This window comes from Trichoderma camerunense (genome assembly GCF_050948025.1).
Source record: "Trichoderma camerunense strain CBS 138272 chromosome Unknown V8C40scaffold_18, whole genome shotgun sequence".
In the NCBI taxonomy this organism is placed as follows: Eukaryota; Fungi; Ascomycota; class Sordariomycetes; order Hypocreales; family Hypocreaceae; genus Trichoderma; species Trichoderma camerunense.
Window position 1 is genome coordinate 614,312 of NW_028145352.1, and position 24,580 is coordinate 638,891.

Here is a 24,580-nt window from a genome sequence, read left to right on the forward strand (position 1 = left end):
AGCGCATCGCTTAACCCACAAACAGGCCCTTGAATTTTCAATGTCGTTTTCGGTTTTGCAGCCTCCTCCTCCGAAATTTTGACATCCTCTTGATCAACCTCCTTCAACTAACCCTCGGCAGGAAAATTTCTGACCTCAAGCCGGTTCGTCCTCTCCCCCTCTCTCCCTTTGAGCAAGATCAATTCTTCATCTTCAATTGAGGGAAAAGAAGAACGTTTTGGCAAAAAGCTAACATCATCGTCGTCGCCGTCGCACAGCCAAAATGGGTGCCCTCAAGTATGTCGAAGAGCTCCAGAAGAAGAAGCAGTCCGACCTGGTCCGCTTCCTTCTCCGCGTGCGCTGCTGGGAAGTACGTTGCCACCACTCCGAATAGCTACACACAATCACACAAAATCCCGAGACGATGAAATATACGTTCTCCTTTGTGGACTTGGGCGGGCTGGATTTTGAGGTCGAGGCAGTTTTGGGAAAGACTTTCATTGATGGGTCTAAAATTTTTCTCTACTCTCTTTTCCTGGCCGGTCCCTTTTCTCGTTTATGGGATGGGGATCTCGCGGTCGAGATTTTTTCTTGGAATACAGAAAAATCTTGCACTGCTGGTTCTCGGTTTGCCTGTAAAACGGCAAAATCGAGATCTCAGAAGAGAGACGCCAAGAGAAAAATTTAGACTCGTCTTTGTGATGTCCCCTTTGCTGCCAACAACTTCACTTCCCTCCCCTTGTCTTTGCTATACACTCGTTGAACATATGCTGAGAGTGCATCAATATAGTACCGTCAATTGAACGTTATCCACCGCGCCTCTCGCCCTTCGCGCCCCGACAAGGCCCGCCGTCTCGGCTACAAGGCCAAGCAGGGCTACGTTATCTACCGCGTGCGTGTCCGCCGTGGTGGCCGCAAGCGCCCTGCCCCCAAGGGTGCCACCTATGGTACGTTTCCTCTCTTGATTTCTCTTGTTTGACGACTTTTCGTTCTGACCGGAGACTGTGTGTGTGATCAACAGGCAAGCCCACCAACCAGGGTATCAACCAGCTCAAGTACCAGCGCTCCCTCAAGGCCACCGCCGAGGAGCGTGTCGGCCGCCGCTGTGCCAACCTGCGCGTCCTCAACTCGTACTGGATCAACCAGGACTCCACCTACAAGTACTACGAGGTCATCCTGGTCGACCCCAGCCACAAGGCCATCCGCATCGACCCCCGCATCAACTGGATCGTCAACCCCGTCCACAAGCACCGCGAGGCCCGCGGCCTCACTGCCACCGGCAAGCGCTCCCGCGGCCTCAACAAGGGCCACCGCTACAACAAGACCACCGCCGGCCGCAGAAAGACCTGGAAGAGACACAACACCCTGTCCCTGTGGCGCTACAGGTAAACGCTCTCCGCCGGAAAGCGGAAGCGTTGATGACGGCCGAGGAGGTGTCGTGGCGGTCCTTCTGGGAGTGTTTCGCGCGAGTCCTCTGGTGTCTTCTTTGTTTGCGGCAGCTTCTTCTTATTCGGAGTTCTTTTGCCTGCAGAAAAGAATCGGCGTGTCTTAAGGGGGAAGAGGGAGGTGATGAAAAAAAAAGGCCCAAGAGATGCTTCTTTGGTAGTTTTTAAAATGGAAATGGCATGACACTTTCCGATAATAACTCGGAACTGCGATGATATCTCTTTATTTTCTTTTTCCTTATGTAGAAAGCAATTGTGACACTTTCACGTTCATCCTCATGTGCTCCCACCCTTCTCACCCATCAATTAGGTGCTTTTCGTATACTCATTATGCAATCAATCCACATCCTCCCAGTCAGCCATCGTAGCAAAGCACATAAATCACAGCCCATGATGATAACAAAGATGAGAGGAAAAAAATCACATTCAATCCCAAACCCCACGTCAAATTTGAAATAGAAAAAAAGCAAACGAAGTCTTATCTCTAAGTACAGTTTCAGAAGCGAGGACCCAACCTTATAAGACCCCCCCAAGGCAATAAAAAAGCCCAATGCCGCAGCTCCATCCAGAAAGCTACTCAAGTCTTCCACCCCTTCAAATCAAACCATAGTCAAAGCAAAGAAGCTTCAACTGGTTCCGCCTCAATTTCTCTGCTCTCCTCCTCCCCCTCCACATCATACAAGCAAGCACCGTAACCCGCAGATATTTTCGAAGAGATGAAATAAAGAAACACGCAACTATGAAGAAAAAAGAAAATAAGAAGAAATTATCCAGCTACCCCAGCTCTACGTAAATTCGCGACATTACCACTTCATTTCGCCCCCATACCCCAACCAGTTTGCCATGATCTTTTCCTTCCCACTTTTACCCTTATGAAGCTCCAATATATAGAGTCCAATCTCGTAGTAGTTTGGATCAGTCAGCTGCCCCCAATCGAATCGGGGAACTGGCTCCATGCAGTCAATCAGAAATACAGGCCCCATTGGAAGACCCAGTAGAGTCCCCCAAGTGCGGCATACAGTATCGTAGGCTCTGGACGTATAAAATGGCTGTCTGTCGTGATAAATGACCATTCTTGATCGTAGAACTGCGAACCGTAAAAGGAGATTTGAGAAAGCACATCAAATGACAATAGAAGAATCGAAGATGAGAAGAAGTAGAAAAGATTTGTTGCCGACGCCAGTATTGGCAACGACAGGGACGATCCAAGTACAGATACAGACGAGGTGTGGAGCGAGAGCATGCCTGGCTTTCGCTCTCAACTCAATGCAGCTTGGCGTGCCGGACGGTGCGAACCCAGAAGCCCATTTCGACCCATGTTTTTTTTGTTTGTTTTTTGTTCATAATATACACACGAAGCATTGCGGAAATGCTGTGCTGCTCCGATCTGGAGTTGGCCGTTTCTGAAGGAATAACGCGTCCGGACTTTATGGGCTAGTGAAACAGGAGAAAGAAACGTGAATCGAAATAGAAATGTCATCATCATGACAGTGTCATCACCATGCCGCATGAAGTCGTATTCCACTGAAATGGCCGTAAGTGAATAAAAGAAGAAGAAAAGCACAAGCGGCCGAAGCGTCATTATACAGGCAAATGGTCGAAATAAGAGGATTCAAATAGTTTACACCCAGCGTGCCTCGCCGGCATCCACCGACGTGTTGGAGGAATGTCCCTGGCTATAGCTGCCAGACATCATTTGGTTAAATTGGGGGGGCTGGACAGGGCCGCCCGAGCTGGCGGTTGAAGAAGTTGTCGGCATCGAGACGCTGCTAGTGAAAGGAGGAGGTGCCTGCTGGCGTATGCCTTGGCTTCCAACACTAGGCGTTGCTCCATTGGTATTGTTGCCGTTCGTAGGCAGCACAGGAGTGCCAGAGAGACCTCGGTTATGGCTTGGTCGTAGCGGGATCTGCCCTTGTGTATTGTCGGCAGGCGTAACTTGTCCGCTTGAGGCAGCACTTCCGCGGTTATCGTAGGCAGCGATTTTGGCTTGGATACGGCGTCCATAAGGAGTTGTGCGAACCTGTGGAAGGACTGGACGAATGGCCTCGACAAGGCGATATTTTTGATGAGGAGTAGAGAAGTCAAGAGCCGTCTGGATAACGTAGTTGGCAAACGAATCACGGAGGAATCGTTCCATCTCGTTGAGTATCTCCTCGACAATCATGTCCTTGGAAGCAGGTTGAGCGCAGCGCAAGCACTTCTCAATAACATTGGAGCTGAACTTGTGCCGGGAGAGCTGGCTGATACAGCCTTGGAACGTGGCAACAATGGGCTCGGTGAATGTTGGCTCGTTCAGATCGATGATGTACTGGACAACATAGTTTCCAAACGGATCTTGCACCAGGATGCGTGCATGCTCAGTGATGCGCTGAATTAGCCAGAGCTTCTGCTGGCCAGTTGCGTGATCGATGCAGCGCTGGAGCACACAGCAGCCATGTCGATGAGTTCCAACCTCGACACAGTTGTTGCCGACGGCATCAAAGATGAACTGCGCGTCAGAAGCGGTGAGCTTGTTAAGGCACTTCTGAATGACGTGGTTGCCGTTGAGGTCTTGGATGAGTTCCACAACTCGGAAGCGGAGAGCTTCGATGATGAGATGAACCTGCTGAGGAGTACTAACATACTCAATCATCTTCTGGAGGGCCCTTGTTCCATGCTGGTTGAGAGCGATGCGCACCATGTCTTTGGATGCGTTCTGGATCAAAACAGTTCTTTCGTCGTCATTGCAAAACTCGAGGAGCTTTTGGCACAAATAATTACCAAACGGATCCGTCATGAGCTCGATGACATGCTGATTGGTCTCGAGCCAAATCATGTGAACTTGATCGCCTTCGCGCTCCTCCAGCTTCTTTTGGAGATAGCGGCAGCCGTGCTGATCCTTGCACAGCTCGTAAATCTGGCCTCGGAATGACTCTAGCGGCATGTTCTGATACCGAGACATTGCTATAGAGAAATGATTAGCACAGGAAATAGGAAGAGGGAAAGATAAACCTGCTGTTGCTGTCCAACGCACCTTCATTGTCAAGCTGTCGACGATGTTGGATGACACGAGCCTGACTATCGCGAGGTTGACCATTCTGAGGATATGGCACGTTGCCGTAGGGAGAGTAACTCTGAGGAGAGTAGGCATTGCCATTACCAGCGCCGTTGAGGTTCATCTGCTGCATCCCAGTAGAGAGCGAGTGAGCCCCGTACGAAGGTGGAGAGGTAGTGCTCGGAGATGTGTAACCATTTGGCTGGTAGAAGCCACCGCCAGAGGAAGTTGCAGGTGCAGTGGTGTGCGGCGTTGCGGTATGAGGAGCGGCAGTGGCCATGGTTGGTCCGAATGGAGCAGCACTTGCTTGGAGGGCTGAGTTGATGGATGGAAACACACCAGCCTGCTCACGGTTGGCGTTGATGCCATTGTCGTTGGACAGCTCGCGAGCATGACGGATTGGCATTGCTCCAGCGGGAATGCGACCGATGCTGGCATTGTGGTTATGGAAGTGCTGCTGAGCGTGGTTATTGGCGCTGCCGTTCAAGAGAGAAGAACCAGCAGGGTTCTTGACCGTAGGTATATCGTTGGCAGAATAAGAACTCTGGAGTTTGGGGGGCGCGTGGATCGCCTGGGAACCACCAGAGGTCTCATTCGAGCTTTCCGAGATATACTTAAGGTCAAGAGAATGACGAATGGACGAAGGGCGGCTTCCAATGTTGCCAGCATCGCCAGTCTGGCTAGTAGAGAGCCCATTGATGGCTGACATGCTGTGCTGGGTGCGATGCCGGTTTACGCTGGTTCTCCAATTATGAGAGGCCCGCGCTTCAGGGTTGGGTGAGGGCGATAGAGCAAGATCAAGAGCGGCTGACGATGCTGATAGCTAACGAGGGAATGGTGAGATTAGCAAAGTCGAAATTCAATGATGAGAAGAATCTGGCTAGATGAATCACAGATCCAAGTTGAGTTGGATGAAGGTGGTGCAGGATGCAGAAAAGTTAGATGCTAGGGAGGAAGAGAAGGAGAGAAATCGTACAGAAGGAAAGGATGAAAGAACAGGAGGGTAGGAGGGAAAGGAGGGAAAGGAGGGAAAAGAAGAGAACGGGAGAGAGAGGAGAGTTGCAAACGCAAATCCATGCCGAGTGGGTAAGTAACAAAGGAGAGAAGCACTGCCAGCTGCCAAGCGCCAAGTGACAGCCGCAAGAAGCTGGTGGGTGTAAAAAAAAAGGCATAGAGAACATAGCAGAGCAGATCTCCTTTCCTTCTCTAACCGAGATATGTTACAAGAGTGAAACAACAAAAGATGACTTACAATTTGATCGTCGCGGCGAACAAGCGTGGGAAAGCTGTCGTCAGGAGTGTGTCCCCTAGGTAGGTGGTTGGGCTCGTCGTCACCGAATAAGAACCTTGTGGTGTTGGTCTGATCAAGGTTTAGATCGTAAAACCCATTCCTTGTTCGAGTGACGGGCATTGAATATCTGTTCGTTCGACTATTATCAAAGGTTAGGTCAGCAATTGCGTCAAGTTATCTGACTGTAAGCAAAGCAATCGCGCAGCTTGGTATGCAAGATGGCGGTGGGAGGCGTGCGCGCGCATGCAGTCGACTCTGCTCAGCGCAAGAGCTACATCAACAGCCCGATCACTGATGCCGACCAACAATGCCAAACAAACTGCTCGCAGTCCATTGTCAAACAAGCCACTCTTCATGTGCGCTGGCGATTCTGATGAACACCGGCCCCATTCATGCAACCCAGAGCGAAAGATTACGCGCCGATCAAGCAATAAATTACTCCAAGAGACAACATCAATAGGGCTCTCTACTTACGAATTGGTCGCCCTGTGGCTGCTTGGGTCCTGGCGAACAGCCTCTTCCTTGTCATCATCGTCGCTGTTCCGGCGCGTGGTAGGGACGGATCGTGATGGCATTTGGTTGTCGTCGAACCCGTATCGCTGCTGGAACGCGCCAGTAGTGCCAGGAGGCGGAGAGGTCAAAAGCGATCCGGAGCGCGCTGGTCGATTAAACATGGCCGCGGGGGAGGTCAAGCTTGAAGTAGAGTAGCGGTTTGGCCGCGAGAATATGCCAGGGAAGCCATTGTTGGTGCTGGTGTTTCGATACTCGGGAGGCGTTGTCGGTTCGGATTGGTGCCCAGCGAATCTATTCATGTCTTCTTCCATCTGCGCCAGCTCTAGGGCCTCCCGTCGCTGTTGTTGGTCTAGTTTTTGCATCTCGACTTCAAAGCGCCGCCTCTGTTCTCGGATCCTCTCATATTCTTGCTTTTTCTTCTCTATCTAAAAACGAGGAGATTTAGAGTCAGCCAAGCTTCGCGAATTCAACCATCTTCCTTGCTTTCAAGGGTTTGCCGCGTCTGAATCTAACGGCGCCGGCCGAAACTATGTGAAGGGGGTGGATGAGAGGGTTTTGCGGCCGAAAGCCATCAAGTCGGAGCAAGGGGGCTACCTACCAATTGGACTTTATGCAATGCCTGCTTCGCATACAGTCAGCCAGCCAATCTCGCATACAAATAGAAAGAGAGTGCCCAGTCTGCGCAGCGAGCAGCGACAAGCAAGGGGTTCTCAGCCAGAATTCTGCGACTCACGTTATTATAATCTTGAGCTGCGTCGGGCACGCGGGGGGGAGATGCCAAGGAGTTCATGGAAGACATTGTCGGTACACGCCCCGAGTCGGTCGTAAAGCGTCGAGGCAGGGCGGAGCGCAGATCGTGATTCGCAGGCTGTTGTTGAGGGATGCGAGCGGCGCCGCGAGGAGGTGAGACAAGCGGGTTGATGGACTGCTCGTTCCTCGGCGGCTGCTGAGGGCGGAAGCGCAGGTCTTCCATGTTGGGACGGAGGGAAACGAAGCGAAGGACGGACAAGAATCGTACAGGCCGAATTGGCAGCGCTCGGGACGTCTATCTCGCTGCAGACATGAAGCAGGCAGGGGAAAGTCAGCAAGCTTGTCGTTGTGGACGACAAAGTTAGGGCCAGGCACAAGCCGGCGACGCTGGAGGCGGGGTGGGATAGGGTCAAGGGATTGGACAGTTGACGAGACAAGATGCTCGGTGTTGCAGCCAAGGACAAGGATGAGCCGGTGGATGCCCAGATGGTCTGGGCTGGACTGGGGCCAGCGCGCCAGGCAGGGGTCTGCGTCCAGTTCCCACACGTCGTGCTGCAGGAAGATCAGAGACTCGTTGAGGCCGAGTCGTCATCGCCTGTCTGCCAGCTCAGCATCACGTTGGTGTTGGGTGAGCGAGGCCAAGACCAAGGCCAGAGCCAAAGCCACGGGCCTGAGCCTGAACCAAATCCAAAGCCACGAGCTAAGGCCCAGCCACGAACCGCCAGTGTATGGAACAGAGGCGTCCAGGGCTGGTGCTACTGCCTGAGAGCAGCAGTTGCTCGTGTACTCCAGCATGGATGGCAAAACGTGCTCGTGCTCGTGTCCTTCGTCTCCCGCATTCCCTTGATAGCGTCCTGGTTGTACGAAGCACCCAGGGCTGAGTATCGGGTCTAAAGAGCAGGGACAACAGCAGAAAGCTAGCAACGCCATAGCAGCCCGCATCCCTGTTGTTTTCGACTTGAATCTTTTGACCACATCTTTGTCCGGAGAGGAGATGAAGAAAGAAACAGACCAGTCCATCATATCTTGAAACCGCCGCCAGAAAACAGACATCGCCGACGAAAGGAGGGGAGAAAGGGAAAATCCACGAGCAACGGAATTGATGTCATGGATATAACACTGATGGCTTACGTACCTTGCTGCTTGTAATGGACTAAATGAGACAGTGCAAGCGAAAGAATTAATCGTACACAACGTCGGCAATCAATCTGTCGATGGACATAGATGGAGCGGATAGATAGAAGACGAGGAAAGCAGGTGGCCTCAATGCCGCCCGGAAGGGAAATTGACCAAGGAATAAATAGTACAACAGAAGAAACGAAGGTATTGAGATAAGTTATACAAAAAGGGAACAGCCTCAGAAGCTCACGAGGATGGCGATCTGAACTCGGTTCCTCCGTATAATACAAGTCGGGGAGAGAGGGTGAGAGTGGGCGTGGGGAAGAGAAGAGAGACAGTGAGAGAATGTGTCTGAGGCACGGAATTCGAGAGAGAGGACATGAAACTATTTGACGGATGGATTTTCTGGGGATCCCGATTTAGGCAAGTGGCGGAGGTCATGACTACAGCAGTGCTATTGGAAGGCCGGGCAGGCTCAACTCCAGGTCCATGCTAGAGCGCTGTTAGAGCCTAGAGGCCCTGAGGTGGCCGGTGGTCAGGGCCAGGTTTAGTGAGCGCAGGAGGCGGCGCCACTGGGCTACAGCGCCAATCAGGCCGCGGCGTCGTTGTTGTGCCGGTGAGAGGAAACGATCCATCGATTGAGCCTGAGGTACTCCGTATTACTTGGTAACTGGTACAGATACAACTCGTGTTGGAATTGCCTTGCTTTCTACGTGGCTGTGGTCCCAGGAGCGAGGCAGCAATGCGGCGGTCTAGTTGTCTCCGGTGTAATCTGGGTGTAAAGGGTGTACCGTATGTGCCAGCGTCTACATCTGGTGTCTTCTTAGGCCTCGAATAGTATACCAGCCTATCATTACGCGGCTGAACTCGTTAGCAGCACATGGGCTACTGAGTGCCGTGTAAATCAGGCGTAATTCTCCGACTTTTGCTAATTGAGATTGGATTCCTTGCTTCCAGATTTAATTTCATTGTTCTGCTCCTCCACTTGGCTCTTTTAAGGTTTTGCTGGACTCAGGGGGAAACCGAAGCCCTCGGAGGCGATACTAATGGGAGAAAAAAATTTGGCCGAGTCGAGTTCGTTCTGGGATAGCCTTAGCGCAAGACCTGCCAGAAGGGGGATTGACTCGGGACAAGTGGCTGTCACCCTCCCATGGATGGATGGATAAAGAAGCAGACAGCAATTGAGCCATCACATACAGTAGAATAGCCAGACCAGTGCTCCGTACATGCAGCATACGGTCGTGTCGTGTCGTGTATGTAGCTGGAGTGCATTCGGAGCCCCAGCTGTACGGATACCTGTACTTATGCGGTACATGCGTTTCAAGACAAGCGAGGCAGAGTGCCGGGCTCTGCAGCCATCTTAATGTCCAATGGTTTGCATGTACTGTACATGTACTTACATGCATGTTGTAGGGTAATGGATATCGTGGCAGCTGTATGTCATCTGCACGGATGAGTTGTTTGCAACTCAAGTGCGTCTTCATTGCATGCTGACGCATTGTCGAGGCAGACAAGACACGCTGTTGGTACATGTACCTGGATCAGGACCAAGCATTGAGACGATTGGGAGGTGGTATCACAGCGAATTGGTCAATTCCAACACTCTACATGTATAGGTACCGACTGGCATGGCGAAGCAAAGGAGCGGAACACCGGATACACGCACGCGAACCTGGGGAAATGCACCTCAGGCCAGTTTATCCAGCAATATGCTGCTCTTCAAAGGTACCAAGATGCCAGCCCCTCGTATATATTGCCGACTATAGGTGGCTACGAGGTAGTAATACTAGTAGGTAATAAGCCGCCGGCATTCAAGCCCAACAAACAACTTGGGACTTGGGCTTCTAATTGCCAATTACCAATTGGCAGCCAAGATGGCCTCCTCACCTTAACCTGGAACGCCACTTGCCGACGTGCTCTCGAGCTGCTGCAATTGGACGCTCAAGATCCCGGCCGCATAAAAGCATTGGTCTATCGGAATTATGAGACCTTCATGGAGATAGTCAGAGCCAGTGCTTGTACTACTGAGGAGTTTGGCAAGGCCGGAATCGCATCGGCAGTGGTGGCAACGGTCTGAACAGCAAGCCAGCATCCGACAGAGCTGCTAACCTGAAGGATCACCAACCAGTATCCATGCCGTTTTGGATCCCCCGCCTGCCCCTCATGGCTAGATGCATGAATAGTGCGTGTGCTGTTATATGAATTGTCCAACTAGATTCGTAGGCACCAGCTTTAACATGTAACGAGTAGCAAGGTACGGAGTAGAGAGACCGGTTTGTCATGGTAAAAGGCACAATGGCTGGCGAGCCAGAAGAGCGACATGCATGTGTCCAAGGCTGTCCCATGGGCAGATAGCATACTGCAGACTGTACTTGGTACACTTTTGAGACCCTGATCTTTGAGAAATAACGCCCACTGGGTCTTGGGATATGAATATCAATGGGTCAAGCTCTTGCAGCATCTCGCTGGTGTGATTCAATGTTTGGGAGGCTGAGCCGAAAGAGTACCTTGCATGGCTTAATTTGACCCCGCCTCATAACCTTTCCAACAAACAGAAGCAAGTACTAGAATAGTACCTGAATTAAAGTCCAAACTCCGTCTTCCACTCGTGGCCTTATTTTCACTTTCTATTTTACACGCCTCGCTCCGCCTCCAGGCGTATTAGCAGGCAATCTTTGTCAAAGTCGGTGAGGGGTTGAAAGAATTTGCATTGATTCCATTTCAGTCGGTACTCGTGAGCCTCAGCCTCATCATCACCCCAAAGAGCCTCGCCATGCTGATCTTAAAAAAAAAAAAAAAGTTCGGCAGCTGGCTAAATAATACTCCAGGGTATCACTTGCAAGTTTGTAGGCACTTGTAGAGCTCAATGTCACCCACTACCAAGATTATATGGACGTTGCCTGCACTATTCAAGTAATCTCTACCTCTAGAATTAACTGGGAGGCATCTACCTGGATTATAAATGCCATGTGATATATCAAGATTTCCAAGCCTCAGCTGCATTTCCCAAGTTCACCATCTCGAAATTTTCACATTTCTTTTCAAACTTGTCTTCTATCTTTTTTTTTTTTTTTTTTTTTTTTTGGTTCTGCTTACATATCCGCTCCCTGGCAAGCCCGCTAAATAAGTCGGAGGTGCGACTCATTCGCGCAGCCAGACCCATCCAAACGCCGGCAAGCGACTCGTCATTGCGGGCGACAAAAATCGGAGACGCCTCATTCCGTATTACTCGCTCTTACGCCCCTTGAGCAACGACGAGACGGTCCAAGGACAAAAGCATCATCTGCCTCTATCTATTTAAGGGTACGGAGACTTCTAATAACGAGAAGCACACCATCGCAAAGATTCGAAGCCAACCTTGAATGTTCCACAAAGCGGTTGATGCGGGTAGCCCCGACTGCTGAAACCCAAGCGCCTCTTCCGACACTCTCGATATGCGAACCATCTGAGCGTGGCTCAACGCCAGGTCCGAATCTAGGCCCCCACTCGGCTAGCCAACGATCACTTTGTTGCGCGCTAAAGTTGATGGGAGAGGCAAGGGAACGAGGGGCCCTGATATCCTGGTCTGGCATCCTGGTCGGATCTGGCTGCTGACTTGATGGCATTGGAAGGTCGCTCGCCAACCAGACACAGGGGCTGGACAGTTGCACGTCTTGGAAAATGCCCTATCCGGAGACGAGCCAGGCACGTGTGCGCAGCTGGATGGCTGGCTGAAGCTCTGCTCTGCTCTGTGTCCGTATCAAGGCTTGCTCTGGCCACAGAGGCTGAACTCTCTCTGGGGCCATCGTGGCAGCAAATCTGCACGTATGTATGTGGTGCATGCGTTCTCTGTTCATGCGTAACAGACAGCTCTTCCAGTTGCTAGTACCACCTAGCACTTCTGGCAATCTACGCTTACCTAGTGAACTACCACAGACACCGTAAGCACATGCATGAGCACAAGCACGAGCACGAGCACAAGAACAGAGACCGCAGCGACGGTCGACGCTGAGTCTGTGCGCTCACATCAGGCCAAGCCTCCAAAAAAGGCCGCTGGCATTTGATACATGTATAGAATTACGAGAGGCCTTCAGTTGGACGTGCGGGGTCGCAAGGAAAGCTCCTCAACCTCGACTTGTCACGCATTTCTGAGGCCTTTCGTTGGCCGAGATAGCCGCCTCCTGCCTCCGTCGACCCGCAAGAGGCTGTTCTCGGTCTGTCTGCCCGACGCAATTTCGTCATCAGATGTGAGAGCTGAGCGGGCTAGGCTGGATTAAACCTAGAGATGGATCTACCAACATGATGCATCGCCTTAGATGCGGTTTAATTAAGCACCAAGGATCTGCTGCCCGGTCGTATGTACTACCGCAGTTTTACTTGCTGTTGATGGTTGACTTTACATAGGTACGGAGGTAAAGAAGCATGAAGTGTTGACCGTGCTAAAGCTTGCAGACGTTCATCACACAAGTTACAAGCTATCCAGCCATCCGCCATCTCTCTGCTGCTAATCAAGCCCTCTCGTTATCGGTCCAAATAGTGATTCGGATACTTTATATCTGGAGCAAGAAAAGCACTAGTTTGTCATTGGTGCGATGGTGACAACAAGTTGGGGGTGTGGACCACGTTTGGCATACCTGCTTGCACATGTGCATAAACGTTAATTAAAAATTGATGCCAGAGAGCCCAACGCGCAACAGCAGAGGCACTCTATATGATTATGATGATGAACCGGATGTCGGTTTCTGTATACGAATACTGGCTTGTCCTGAGGAGAGACGATTGTGAGGCGAGTGTTGGGATATGAGAACGGGAGAGAGAGACCGTGATCTCAAGTATGCGAGTGTACTCATTTGTTGGATGTCAACATGGGTAACATGGACGTGCCTGAGCTGACGAGGAGATACAAAACTTGGTGATACACCACTTGAACCATTTGACACACCACTCGTCTTTATCTTTGCGGCGTCAATGGCAAGGTACATGTACGTGTGGTGTCACTTATACCCAATGCCTCGACTAATTACTCTCCGCATGCTTTATCATCCTGTCTTAGCCACTTTGGCTAGTTGCTACTGTCAATGGCATGATTGGAGTAAACAAGACACAACGTTCAGCGTCTGTTACTAACTCCGAGAGCAGCGTGCATTGCCTTCTCGAATTCCCTTTTCGATGTATTTAGGCACGGAAACCCGTATCCAGATCCCTCATTACCAAATACCCGCGTCTAAGAGGGCCGTCGATTTTTGCCTAAGCAAGCATATATCCTGATTTGACGAATCTCTTTATCCGCCTTTTATCCCCCCTTTTAGAACGTGCCGCTGTTGCATCGGGAAGCTTCCGGTTATGTTGTTTTGGACGTCAAAGGGAATAAGCAATGGCTAGATGGTATGTTTAGTCTGCGTTTGCTTCGGACGTACGGCGGTTTTGAGCAGAATCTCTTCCGGTGGACCTAAATTGAACTTCTCGGAGTTAGTAATAAGTGATGGTCATTGTACTTTGTTCGTGTTTGGGTGGTTGATGGTGAATATGGAGTTACCGTAAACAAAGCTTGGGTATGTATACTGGAAGCAATTGGGGCGAATGCCTTTTCCCTATCTTCTGGGGGCCGAAATACGAATAAAATTGAGTAAAATTTAGCCAAAGGTCTATGGAGAGCATGATGTGTGTAATAAAAAGGGCATGATTGAGTTTATAAGATCCAGTGTTTTTACTATTAATATTCGACCGACGACGGAGGGGTATCCAGGGCTTATGTGCCATGCTTCTATAGATATAGAGTATCGAGTTCATCTGAACGAGTCACTGAGTCAAAAGAGATATACCGTGCTATTGTCTCGATCTAAACCCAATGAGTTTATTGCCTCTCTGCTTGTATGACCAACCCCTTATAGCTTTTTTTCTGTTCGTATGCTCCTCTCTTTTCGCCGGTGACACTTAGCCATCAACTGATACGATACCAGCTTCACACTTTTTGACTTACAAGTGTCTTCCATAGCGTAATTGCAACTAGAGAACCGCTAGGGAGAGATTTTCGATCTTGTAAACGCTTGGTGGAAACTGCCACGCCAATGTCCATCTCCTGTTTCACACAGCTTTGCGATCTGTGTCTCGATGACCTGTCGTTCGTCGGGTCCTGCGGGGGAAACTCGGCACTTTTTTTGGGATGTGCTGGTGCCAATCTGGTGTCAGTCGCAATTTCATGAATTCGTCCTCCGGACAATGTGCGAATCCCTTGTCGTGGAACAGCGTTTCGTGGTGCTCGACCAGCTGTCTGAATTGCTGCGCTTCGCCCGCTTTTCCATTGTATATGCTTATGCCGTTTTCACATGTGAGAGTGTTCTCGCGCAGCAGCTGTTCTCGAGAGATGAAGTGTCTCTCAGGGCATTCCGAATTTAATGGTGTGGTTAAGCTATTGAAGTCAATAGTGTCGGTTTGTTTCCTCATATATTGCATGATAGCTGAGGGGTCTTCGAATACCCACCTCTCGGCCTACTCTGCAGGCAGACTACATTTTGTACGTGTTAATACTATATATCAGTACATACATCCATGTTTAAATAGTTTCATTGAGTGTCAGGAATAGTATAAACATCGTTGTAACTAGATTCAATCATGAAATAACGATAGTATGATACATAAATCTTGCTTATAGACTGAGTCGTCGGAATTCTGCATCAGTAATCGTGGTGTAGCCATAACGGTGACCGAGAACACTCCAGACCTGCCCCTAATTTGCGTATTCCACTCGTGTTCTAATAGGACTTACGTAAATCTAATAGATCAAGGACATGAACCCAGCTCATGTCAGGTATAGTGAATCTATAGAACTAGGGTGGTTTACATCAACTTGCAGAGTACCTAACCGGCCTGATACACCGCAAGAGCAGCGACATGAGGATTGATAAGACTCAAGTTGTATGGCGTGACAGGGAGGTTTGTATCCGTGAGTGCGAGGAACATTGTACCATTGATGGCCGGGTCATGATCCCATGTCGACACATTGGGCTGGAACGTAAACGCCGTATTGCCTCGCCGACTGATGTTGAGCAGTGGCGAGTACGTGACGTTCAGCTGCGATACCCAAGCCGCAAATCTAGGCCGTCTCACGGTCGTCGAAGTCACATAGCTGTTGTTTGGTCCAACCAACTGTCCCGGGTTGTCCCAGCGCAAGAAAACCTGGCGGCCTGGATATGAAAGAGGGATGCTGCGATTCTGGGTGATGGCTGGCGAGCAGTCCAGCGTCTTGTTGGTCGCATTAAAGCAAAGCTGAGAACTGGAGATGTTTTTGGTAGACAGCGTGTTGGCCCAGCCGCCGGTGGTCTCGTTGAACGCGGCAGAGGCATTGATGCGAGCTGGATTGGGCTGATTGAGGATATACAGCGCTGGGAAGTTCTGCCACACCAATCTTGTCTGGTTCAATGGGCAACTTGAGATGTATGGCGCCAACAGAGACCATGCCCAACTCTGGGGTATTCCAGGTGTATGCCATTCCGGCATGGGGAACTGCCCGCCGAACTGACGGAAGATGAGTTGCTGGCGAGCTTCAATCGTGATGCTCTGGAGCAGTAACTGGGCTGCCGGACCCGAGTTCAAGTGTGGCAGAAAGCCGTAAACGCCCGCCTCTCCCCACCGCGTAAGTTTTTGGTTAAAATCGATGAATTCACGGACATTGGAAACAGGGTAGTTGTAAGTACACTGCTTAGGGGCCTGCGGACCTAGCATGTTGGTGAGAACTGTGGCATGTCCAATCTCCTGATCGGCCATGTACTCAATGAGGAACCTGTCCTTGGCATTGATCCCGTTCGCCTCAAACTGTTTGGTCGTGAAATTCTTCAAACCCCAGTGAAACAAGTCTAGTTCTATCCATTCTTGGTAGAGAGCCAAGGCGAGTGACTGGTAGTCGTAGTCACTTTGGACTCGGTATACCGGGGCAGAACCATTAGTCCCGATGCCGCCGTTGGGAGTAAACGGCGCAGGCTCGGGACCATGAAGCTTGCCATCGGCTGTGTAATTGAACGATCCCGGAGCAGGAGGTCGAGGGAGTATCGCAGAGGCTAAAACCGAAGTTGAGAGAGCCCCGGTGGTAGTTGCTGGCGGTCCGGTAAAGGGGCCATGAGAGGTAACATTGCTCTGAGTCACCACAGCTGGAGTCACAGTTTCAGCGGCAGAAAAGGTAGTTGTTGGAGTGTATTCTCTCGGGATGGCCTGGACGGGCAGCAGGTTCGAGAGGGCAAAAAGCCCGGCGCATTTGAGTATCGCCTTGGGAATCATGATGGCTTCGTTTCTGACGCGAAGCAAAGTGTTGTAAGGCTCAACATTAGCACTTCCAATTGCATGCCTGAGAACATAAGAAATTGCCGAGTCCTTATATCTCTCTATAGTTATTAATTCTCATTCACATGGAAATGTGCCGATACACCCGAAGCCTGTCACACTGTCACTCGATCAATGCGCGTGTCTGCCATACCTCCCCAAATTCTCTCCACAACTTCTCTCAACAAGCCCAGCCAAGATGACGTGTCTCTACCACATTATCAAAATATCGATATGAGGTGACAACGCCATGTTGTAATGTCGCCGTCATGGAGATCTGTGGTATGCGAATTCCTTACGTGTCGAGATGTGGCGCAGGTGTAAAGTTAATGTTTGGACGGCTGGGGCGGGCGATGATCTGGTGGCATGTCATATCCGCGTATAATAATACATGAAATCATATGCTGAAGCCAGAGAGTAGTTCTAGAAGTGCTGTCGTCATCTGTATATGCATTCAAAGCTGAGTCTTCGTCATGATATCCATAGTCTAGTGTCTTATGGTTATGGTGGTCCCGATGTCAGCAATGTGATATCTGAAGTTGTATGATCCCTGCCTATAATAACCGTCATATCCGGCTCAGTGATTTGCAATGAACTTGAGAAATTTCTGTATGCTCATAAGAAGGCTTTTAATCAAATTACATTCGTCATTCTGAGTGCTCTGGTGAGATTTGACAGAGGTCCGGTTCTACACTTGCGGAGATCAATTGACGTTTGAGAGGAGGGCCATTTTCAACTTCAACTATGCGCCGACCGGCGGGATCATAAATTTATAGGCGCGAATCTGATTTTAGATTTGACACAAGGTAAATAGAGATAGCGGAGTACAATGTTAGCACCCGTGGCTCAACTTTTGATGGCCAGTTGGTGAATCTGGCTTCCCAGCTCGTCCGTTACACAATCCTTCATTGAACTACTCATAGCTTCGGAATCAAACCGAAACATTCCTTCGGGTATTTATTATTTACCCACTAGTATTTTGGCATCACCTGCATGTTTTCAGGTAGTGGCGACATAAATAGTTTCGCACTTCAGGCTTGCTGTCTAGCATACTGTGGTTCAAATCAAGAACTGGTAATATCACATGACGCAAGAAGAGCATCGCTGGAATAGCAGATACTAGAGAAATACAGGTATAGTAGTAGATATTAGACGCAAGTAGGGATAATGGCAGAAAGCAGTTAATAGTAGCAGGAAGTAGTTAATAGTAGCAGAAAGTAGTTAGTAGTAGCAGAAAGTAGTTAACAGTAGTCAATAGTAGTTGATAGTAGCAGATATAAAGCTTCTTTAGGTATCTTCCTCCGACCGTGAACTCCACGCAGTCACTAGAATGCTGGATGGTAAACTCTGGGTGCTGAACGCCTCCTCCATATTATAAACATACAGCGATCTGCGCATGGTGTCTCTGATAGTTGAGTGTGTTTCTAGTTAGCGTTTGTTCTGGCAACTTCTACTAGCAGTTAGTAATAGCACAAAGGCCCATCATACTTTTACTCTTACATTCAATGGCATCGCGCAAAAGTTGCTACAATATGATCTGTCAGCTTGTGAATAATTCCAAACAATGGGGCTGTCTTACGGCCGCAGCATCGTGATCTCTCTGATTGGTATGTTAATAAGTAAATGTATCTAAAGTAATAAGTAAGAGACACTTACTAGTTAGCTGCCTAACAAGTATACTCTCATCATTGTTATTCCAAACATACAGCAATCTGCGCGTGATGTCTCTCTCTGATACTTCCTTCGTCTTGGGCTCGGGCTGGCAACCAAAATGTCAGTATATACAACTCGATATAGTAGCCCATTCTAGACTGACCAACTCCCCTGCGGGAGGGAGCCGGGCGGCGACGGGAGGGGGCTGTCGAAGTAGTGAGCATTGAGAACAGAGACACTGATTTCGTGATTGTTGATAGCGTACCGGAGCAGGGCGGGGGTCCGCCTGCTTGGAATCCTGTGATCGGCTTAGTATAATGTAGTATATGTAGGAAGCCCGTTGAAGGAGAGGAGTTGAGCATACGTTCTTGCGTTTCTAGAAATACAGTTGTCAGCATTTCAACATGATGATCAATCAATAGGGCGCACTCGTGTATGGTAGAGAAATAAAGACGGGTATGGAATCGGAAAAAAGCAAGAGACACTTTGTTGGGGTATAACAACTTACGTTGCTCTTCGATTTCTTTGCGTAAGTCAGCGATGAATTTATGAAGATAATAATGGAGGTGGTATAGTATTGAACTTACTGGCATCGCTAAGCAAAGTGAAGGTGATTAGCTGAAGCTTCGGATAACTAGAGCAAACGAAGAGGGGCGGGTGAGGATGGTAATTACCTACTTGCTTGAGAGAATGCTATATTAAGTTGATGGCAAGTTAGTGTGTTCGTAACTATGGAGTGGATGGAACCTACTTGTTTCTTCTGTCTTCCAGGGAGTAAAGGTTGGCAATTTTCCAGCCAGTAGTAAAAGAAAACGGGGTCAAGTTGGTCGCTGATGGTAAATCAGAAGAGAACATTGGAACTCTGGCCTAGAGCATTCGGGCTGATGAGAAATCGGTCGGCGAAATGCGCGTACCGTGGCGGGGATGATGGTGTTGTTGTTGGGAGAAGAAGAAAAGAAGAAAAGCGAAAAGAAAAGAAGAGAGGGAGAGAGAGGCAGAGTGAAGTGAATTGCTGCAGTAGTAGAAACATGGGGGCGGGGGGGTTGTTTGGTCTGGCACCTGGCGGCCACTCTTAAGTTGCACTGCCCAGGTGCTCTTTTCATCTCCAATGCCACTGCCGAGTTCGACGAGCTCTATGAACAGGCGAAAGCATGACATGTTCGGCCACGATCGCTGCTCGATCACACATTCGGGGGTTTAAGCTACATAGCCGTTTGGATGAGATTAGAAAGGAAGAGAGACCCGATGTGGAGGTTTAATTAAACCATTATTTTATTGAATCAGCACATCTAGTAGACGAAGATAAATCTAATATATGTAGATAGATCTAGTAGATGTAGATAGATCTAGTAAATGTAGATAGATCTAGTAAATGCAGATAGATCCAGTAGATGCAGATAGATCTAGCAGTAAAAGCTATGGGGGCTACATACGGCTCCTGGGTCTAAAAGCTTCATTTTGAGAACACGGCCCGACTTACAGAAAATGATTGAGGATTCCACGATGACCGAAGTGTAGGATCGATATTCCACGGGCAACCACAGAAGAGGCCTCCCGTCCTTCGTAATCCACTCATGACCACTATCTGGGCCTATGCCGTAGCCACGAGTGGTAACATGTCGCAGAAGTGGTTCATTTTTCAGTTTCGTGGCAACAGCCCTCGAACCCAGATCCAGATCCAGATCCAGATCCAGATCCAGATACTGATCTTGATTCTGATCTTGATTCTGATCCTGGTCCTGATCCAGATTTATAATGCCAATGTCGCTATAGATGATGTGGTTCGCCGCCGGGTCAAATGAAAGGCGGTGTACCATGCCAACATCGAGTGACTGGAGGCACGTTTCTTCAGCGACATCCCAGACTTTGACTGTGCTGTCTGTAGATGCCGAGGCAACATACCGCCCGTCCGAAGATAAGGCCACTGATAATATTTCGCTATGGCCCGCGAGTGTACGAGTGGATTTTCCTGTCGCTATATTCCAGATTGTAATATTGCCTGTATTCTCAAAGGTGCTTGATCCCAAGACCAGCTGTTGAGCATCCATAGAGAAAGCAAGTGAACTGACAAAACCTGTGTCATCAAGAATCCAGCTACACTTGCCCTTAGCCAAGTTCCAAATCTCTACCTTTTTCTTTAAACCCAAAGCGATATACTTGCTGTTTGCCGAGGAGGTTATTGAGTAGACCGCTCCATCAGCCTTGAGTGTCTGAACACATGCGCCTGTATCAACCTGCCAGACTTTGACCATCCCATCCCATGAGGCCGAGGCAATCCGGCCGTGCTTAAGAAAAATAATGGACGTCACAAAGTCGCTATGACCCTCAAGTGTCTGGACACAAGCGCCTGTTTCCACATCCCAGACCTTGATTCTGTCATCCGTTAAGCCTGAAGCCATTTGCCGCCCATCCAAAGATAAAGCCGTTGATTGAACAAGACGGCTGTGGCTGTCAAAGGTTCTCTCACTTGTGCTTACCGTTAGGTCCCATATCTTGATTGTCCCGTCATGTGAACCTGACACAACCTGATCAGGGGATATAGTAGCTATCGACTTGATATAATCGGTGTGCCCTTTTAGTGTCTGAATGCACGCACCTGTAGCTACATCCCAGATCTTGATCATATCGTCTGATCCTGAAGCAACGTGACCAGGCGCCACAATGGCTAGTGACCAGACAGAATCGGTATGTCTAAGTGTCTGAACACACTCCCCTGTAGCTATATCCCAGACCTTGATGGTCTCATCATCTGACCCCGAGATAACTTGCTGGCTGTTCAGGAAAGCCACCGAGCATATCCACGCAATATGGCCCTTTAGTGTCTGAACACATGTACCGGTAGTTGATTCCCATATCTTAATGGTCGCATCGCCTGATCCTGTAGCGATATTGCCGTTTGCAAAAGTAGCTACTGATGTGATATATTCATCATGTCCCTTGAGTGTCATGATGCAAGCCCTTGTCAAAATATCCCAGGTCTTGATTGTTTGGTCGTGTGATACGGAGACGATTTGATGATCTGACAAGACGGCTACAGACTGAACTGCACCAGTATGGCCTTCAAGCGACTCATCGCAATTGCCTGTTGCTGTATTCCAGATCTTGATAGTTTCATCAACTGACCCCGACGCAACTTGCGTACTTTTTGGCAAGAAAATCACTGAAGTTACCCAATCAGTGTGTCCTTCGAAGGTTTGGAGGCATACCCCTGTAACGGCGTCCCATATCTTGACGGTATTGTCCTTTGACCCTGAGGCAATATGTTTGTGATCTGCTGAGAAGCCTACTGAAGTCACCCAGGCGGTATGACCTTCTAGCGTCTGTAAACAAGGGCTCCAGTTATCTTCGACATTAGGCTCCTCCTGTATCCACGATGGAATCTCTTGATGGAAAGCTTGTCGTATTAGGCTCTTCATAGGGCTGAATATTAGTGCAGATGAGTATGTCTGAAGGGGGGCAATTTCGATAGTCCTTCGATTATGGAGAATAAATCGATGTGCGTCTCGAAGGAGGCTAAGAAGCTCTCCAGTAGGGAATTGTATCTGGAGATATCAGCTACTTTTCGAACTAGGTGCTAGTTTACATACTAACTGTGAGTATGGTCTCAAGCATTGCTATCGAGACGACGCCGGCTGACACGTGTTGTATGAGACTTAAAGCCTCAAACCAGTGAAGTAAATGCTTCCTGAGGAACGACGATACGGCACCGTCGTCACTGAGATCATCCCTTCTGAGGGCGTTTTTATCCCTAAGATGGTCGACCCAGTGTACACAGGAATATCGAATGGGAGACAGAGGATCTGGACCTGTATGTGGCATGCCAATGCTATTTTCTGTGAGGTATGCGGGGTCCTGCAGTTCGTAGATGTTCTTCCTTAAAATCTTGTTCATAGCCCGTAGCGAAAGAGAAAAAATGTTGTGGTGCACGTCTTCTAAAGGAAATATGGCGCGGTCGTTTTTAGAGAGATGGTCTTTAGCAGACTGGTGAATAAAGTAAACAGTGTCTTCGCGGATGGTCAAAAAAGATCCGCATAGCGCCACAATCTCCCTTAGAAATTCGATGTCAGTCGAAAGCTTCAGGTCCTCTGGGATTTCGATGAGGCAACCGAGTTCTTGCAGCGTGATAGGACGATATACGCTCATCATGACGGCCAGAATTTGCTTGCGGAGACTGATATCGCTACTATCGATACTATCGCTACTATCGTTTATGGTTGTCATCTGTTCTATCATGCGTTCGTATAGAGAATCGAGGCCTGATGGAAAAGTGTTCAACATCTTAAGAACTTTCCATCGCGGATACTTTACGAGATTCTGACAGACTAAAGCCACCCAGAGAAATGTGTCATTTGCGTTGTTGAAGAGGTAGTCCCGGATTTCGCTGTAGGTCTTTTCATCGTAGCCCTTTAGATCTGATAATTGATGAACCTTTTTCTCGATAAAAAAGTCGACGGCACTAGATATAGACTCTGTATTGAGCTCCAAACTCAGCTTAACTTTTTGTTCGGCGAGTCGTAGTCGCTCCTCTATCTTGGGCCAGTTTCGGCTGGACACAATCCACTTCACACCAGCATTGATGCCAGTGGCGTGCACGATTAGGTCCAATAATTTCTCAAAGTCGGATATGCATTCATCGATAGCATCAATGATCAGGTATGTTCTCCTCAACGCTGGGTCTTGGAGAATAGCTGTAAATATGTCCGACAAGGCAATCCAAGTATTCAGTCCCTCGAAGAGCTTCTTGCCAGCTTCGTCGTATTTCTTTCGTATATGAGAGATAAGTGATGGCTGCTGTTTCGCAAGCATAAAAATTAGGCCACGTAAGGCAGCAGAAGCGTTGTTGAGTTGTTGGTCGGTAGCCTGACAGAAAAAGTAGCATACACCATGACCCGATTGGCTTGATTGACTGCTGAGTTCGTTGATGATACCACAAAGTAACATGGTCTTGCCTTTGCCGGGATCTCCTTTAATCCAAAGCAATCGGCTGTCTTCTGAATCCAGCCATTGCTGGTATTCCAGATTACCCAGAACCCAGGTATATGATTCCTGTAATAGACCGCCCTTGGTCTGCTCGATACGTTTTTTGTCATCGGAAGGATCGCTTAGACGCAAATCCCGCATACATTGCTGGTCTTCCTTTGTTATCTGGGCAGTAGACTGTTCCTTCACATGAGTGACCAGCTTTTTAATATCGGAGGCCGTTTCCAGCCTCGTAAATGTTTCGAAATCGTCATGAAAGACACGCTCCGCGGCTTTGATAGCTTGTATATCGCCGTTCCAATCATCGAGGCTAATTATATCGCGTAGCAGTACAGAACCACGGTTGCGATAGTATGAGCAGACGCTTTTTATCTCATATGTGAGGAGCACTTTGTAAAGGTTAATGATTTGGGCTTCCAGCTCGTTCCGGACGCCAGAAAGGCCATCATTGGCATTATCCTTTAAGACAACGCTAGATAGTTCCCAATACATGTTCATTCTCTTGACAACATATTCGATACCCTCACGGTTGGCCTTTGTTGCCGCTATGGGGTTTTGCATCATCTGGTCAATGCACTTAGAGTCAGTATTGTACTTGTCTTTCTCTTTCTCTCCCGGGACAGAATTACCTCAAGCGCTACGCATACACCGGTCCAGGCAAGGGCTGCTTGTGGGACAGCCTGGACAGCATTGGTGATGATATCCTTTGTCGAAAGAACGATGCCAATGACTTCTTTTACCTTTGCTTCTTTCTCTGTCTTGTTTAAGCCATCGTAGATGAGCTGCCGCATCTGTTTCCGCCTCGTGTGGGCATCATGCTGAGCAATTATATTTTGCTCTGATCCAGTTGCTTCATCAAGCTTATTAGATAGAATTTTTTCGTAAGCTTGTATTAATGCAGCGTCTTGTTTCTTCAAATCATCATATGCTCGATCCCAGAGGTATTCAGCCAGGCTTGCGGGTGCATGATACGTGCTAGTAGGTACCGAGGATGCAGTATGTAGAACAAGTCCAGTATTCAAATTCGATCTAGTAGGTAGATTAGATGAGCTTGTTTGCTCATGGAGGCTATCAAGTTGCTTTATCCCCGCGGCCTGTATCCGTGAACTTGGACTTGTGGATGCATTGTCGCTGCGGGAGAAAATGCTCTTAAACCGGCTGCGAAACCCCGGCTTGGAAGGCATAGGATCGGATGATTAGCAGCCTACTCGAATGCGAGGTCAACGTAATGGGTATGAAGAATGGTGCTTCGATCCTATTGCCTTCGGTGAGAGGCGGAGATGCGGACAGCTATGAGGCGGCCAATAGCCGCAAACTGACAGCCATTTGGGATTGGGCTGAATAGAAGACCCCTGCATGTTTCTTGGGTTGATGGATCAGTCGCACTCAACCATGTTAGTAAATGATTGGCTGATGGCGACCGTGGACTCTGATAGGTCTGCCTTGCTACATGTATTCAACAACTTTAAGTCTGCTATTTAGCACTCTGTGTCTCATGTTCGTAATGCCGATACAGGTAGAAAC

The 24,580-nt window shown here is 49.0% G+C and overlaps 5 protein-coding genes across 5 annotated transcripts; 2 read left to right on the top strand and 3 right to left on the bottom strand.

The window, feature by feature from the left end:
- Nucleotides 1-78: 78 nt before the first annotated feature.
- Nucleotides 79-1,697, top strand: V8C40DRAFT_254111 (60S ribosomal protein eL15). Its single transcript, XM_083217753.1, has 4 exons — nt 79-143; nt 258-349; nt 770-926; nt 1,001-1,697. Exons 2-4 carry the CDS (start codon nt 263-265, stop codon nt 1,366-1,368), a joined length of 612 nt encoding a protein of 203 aa, XP_083069576.1. The 5' UTR covers nt 79-143; nt 258-262; the 3' UTR covers nt 1,369-1,697.
- A 1,241-nt stretch (nt 1,698-2,938) lies between these two features.
- V8C40DRAFT_81119 (armadillo-type protein) lies at nt 2,939-7,509 on the bottom strand. Its single transcript, XM_083223460.1, has 6 exons — nt 6,996-7,509; nt 6,861-6,884; nt 6,224-6,687; nt 5,711-5,888; nt 4,438-5,281; nt 2,939-4,367 (listed from the first exon to the last, which is right to left on the bottom strand). Exons 1-6 carry the CDS (start codon nt 7,233-7,235, stop codon nt 3,046-3,048), a joined length of 3,072 nt encoding a protein of 1,023 aa, XP_083069577.1. The 5' UTR covers nt 7,236-7,509; the 3' UTR covers nt 2,939-3,045.
- On the top strand, nt 7,451-7,906 carry V8C40DRAFT_269348 (uncharacterized protein; the record flags this gene model as incomplete). The annotated part of the gene is made up of 1 exon (XM_083220075.1): nt 7,451-7,906. One exon carries the CDS (start codon nt 7,451-7,453, stop codon nt 7,904-7,906), a length of 456 nt encoding a protein of 151 aa, XP_083069578.1.
- A 6,875-nt stretch (nt 7,907-14,781) lies between these two features.
- On the bottom strand, nt 14,782-16,381 carry V8C40DRAFT_281999 (ferritin-like domain-containing protein; the record flags this gene model as incomplete). The annotated part of the gene is made up of 1 exon (XM_083221714.1): nt 14,782-16,381. One exon carries the CDS (start codon nt 16,379-16,381, stop codon nt 14,969-14,971), a length of 1,413 nt encoding a protein of 470 aa, XP_083069579.1. The 3' UTR covers nt 14,782-14,968.
- A 3,024-nt stretch (nt 16,382-19,405) lies between these two features.
- V8C40DRAFT_254127 (WD40-repeat-containing domain protein) lies at nt 19,406-24,437 on the bottom strand. The gene is made up of 3 exons (XM_083217754.1): nt 23,686-24,437; nt 21,668-23,620; nt 19,406-21,618 (listed from the first exon to the last, which is right to left on the bottom strand). Exons 1-3 carry the CDS (start codon nt 24,238-24,240, stop codon nt 19,480-19,482), a joined length of 4,647 nt encoding a protein of 1,548 aa, XP_083069580.1. The 5' UTR covers nt 24,241-24,437; the 3' UTR covers nt 19,406-19,479.
- Between the last annotated feature and the right edge of the window lie 143 nt (nt 24,438-24,580).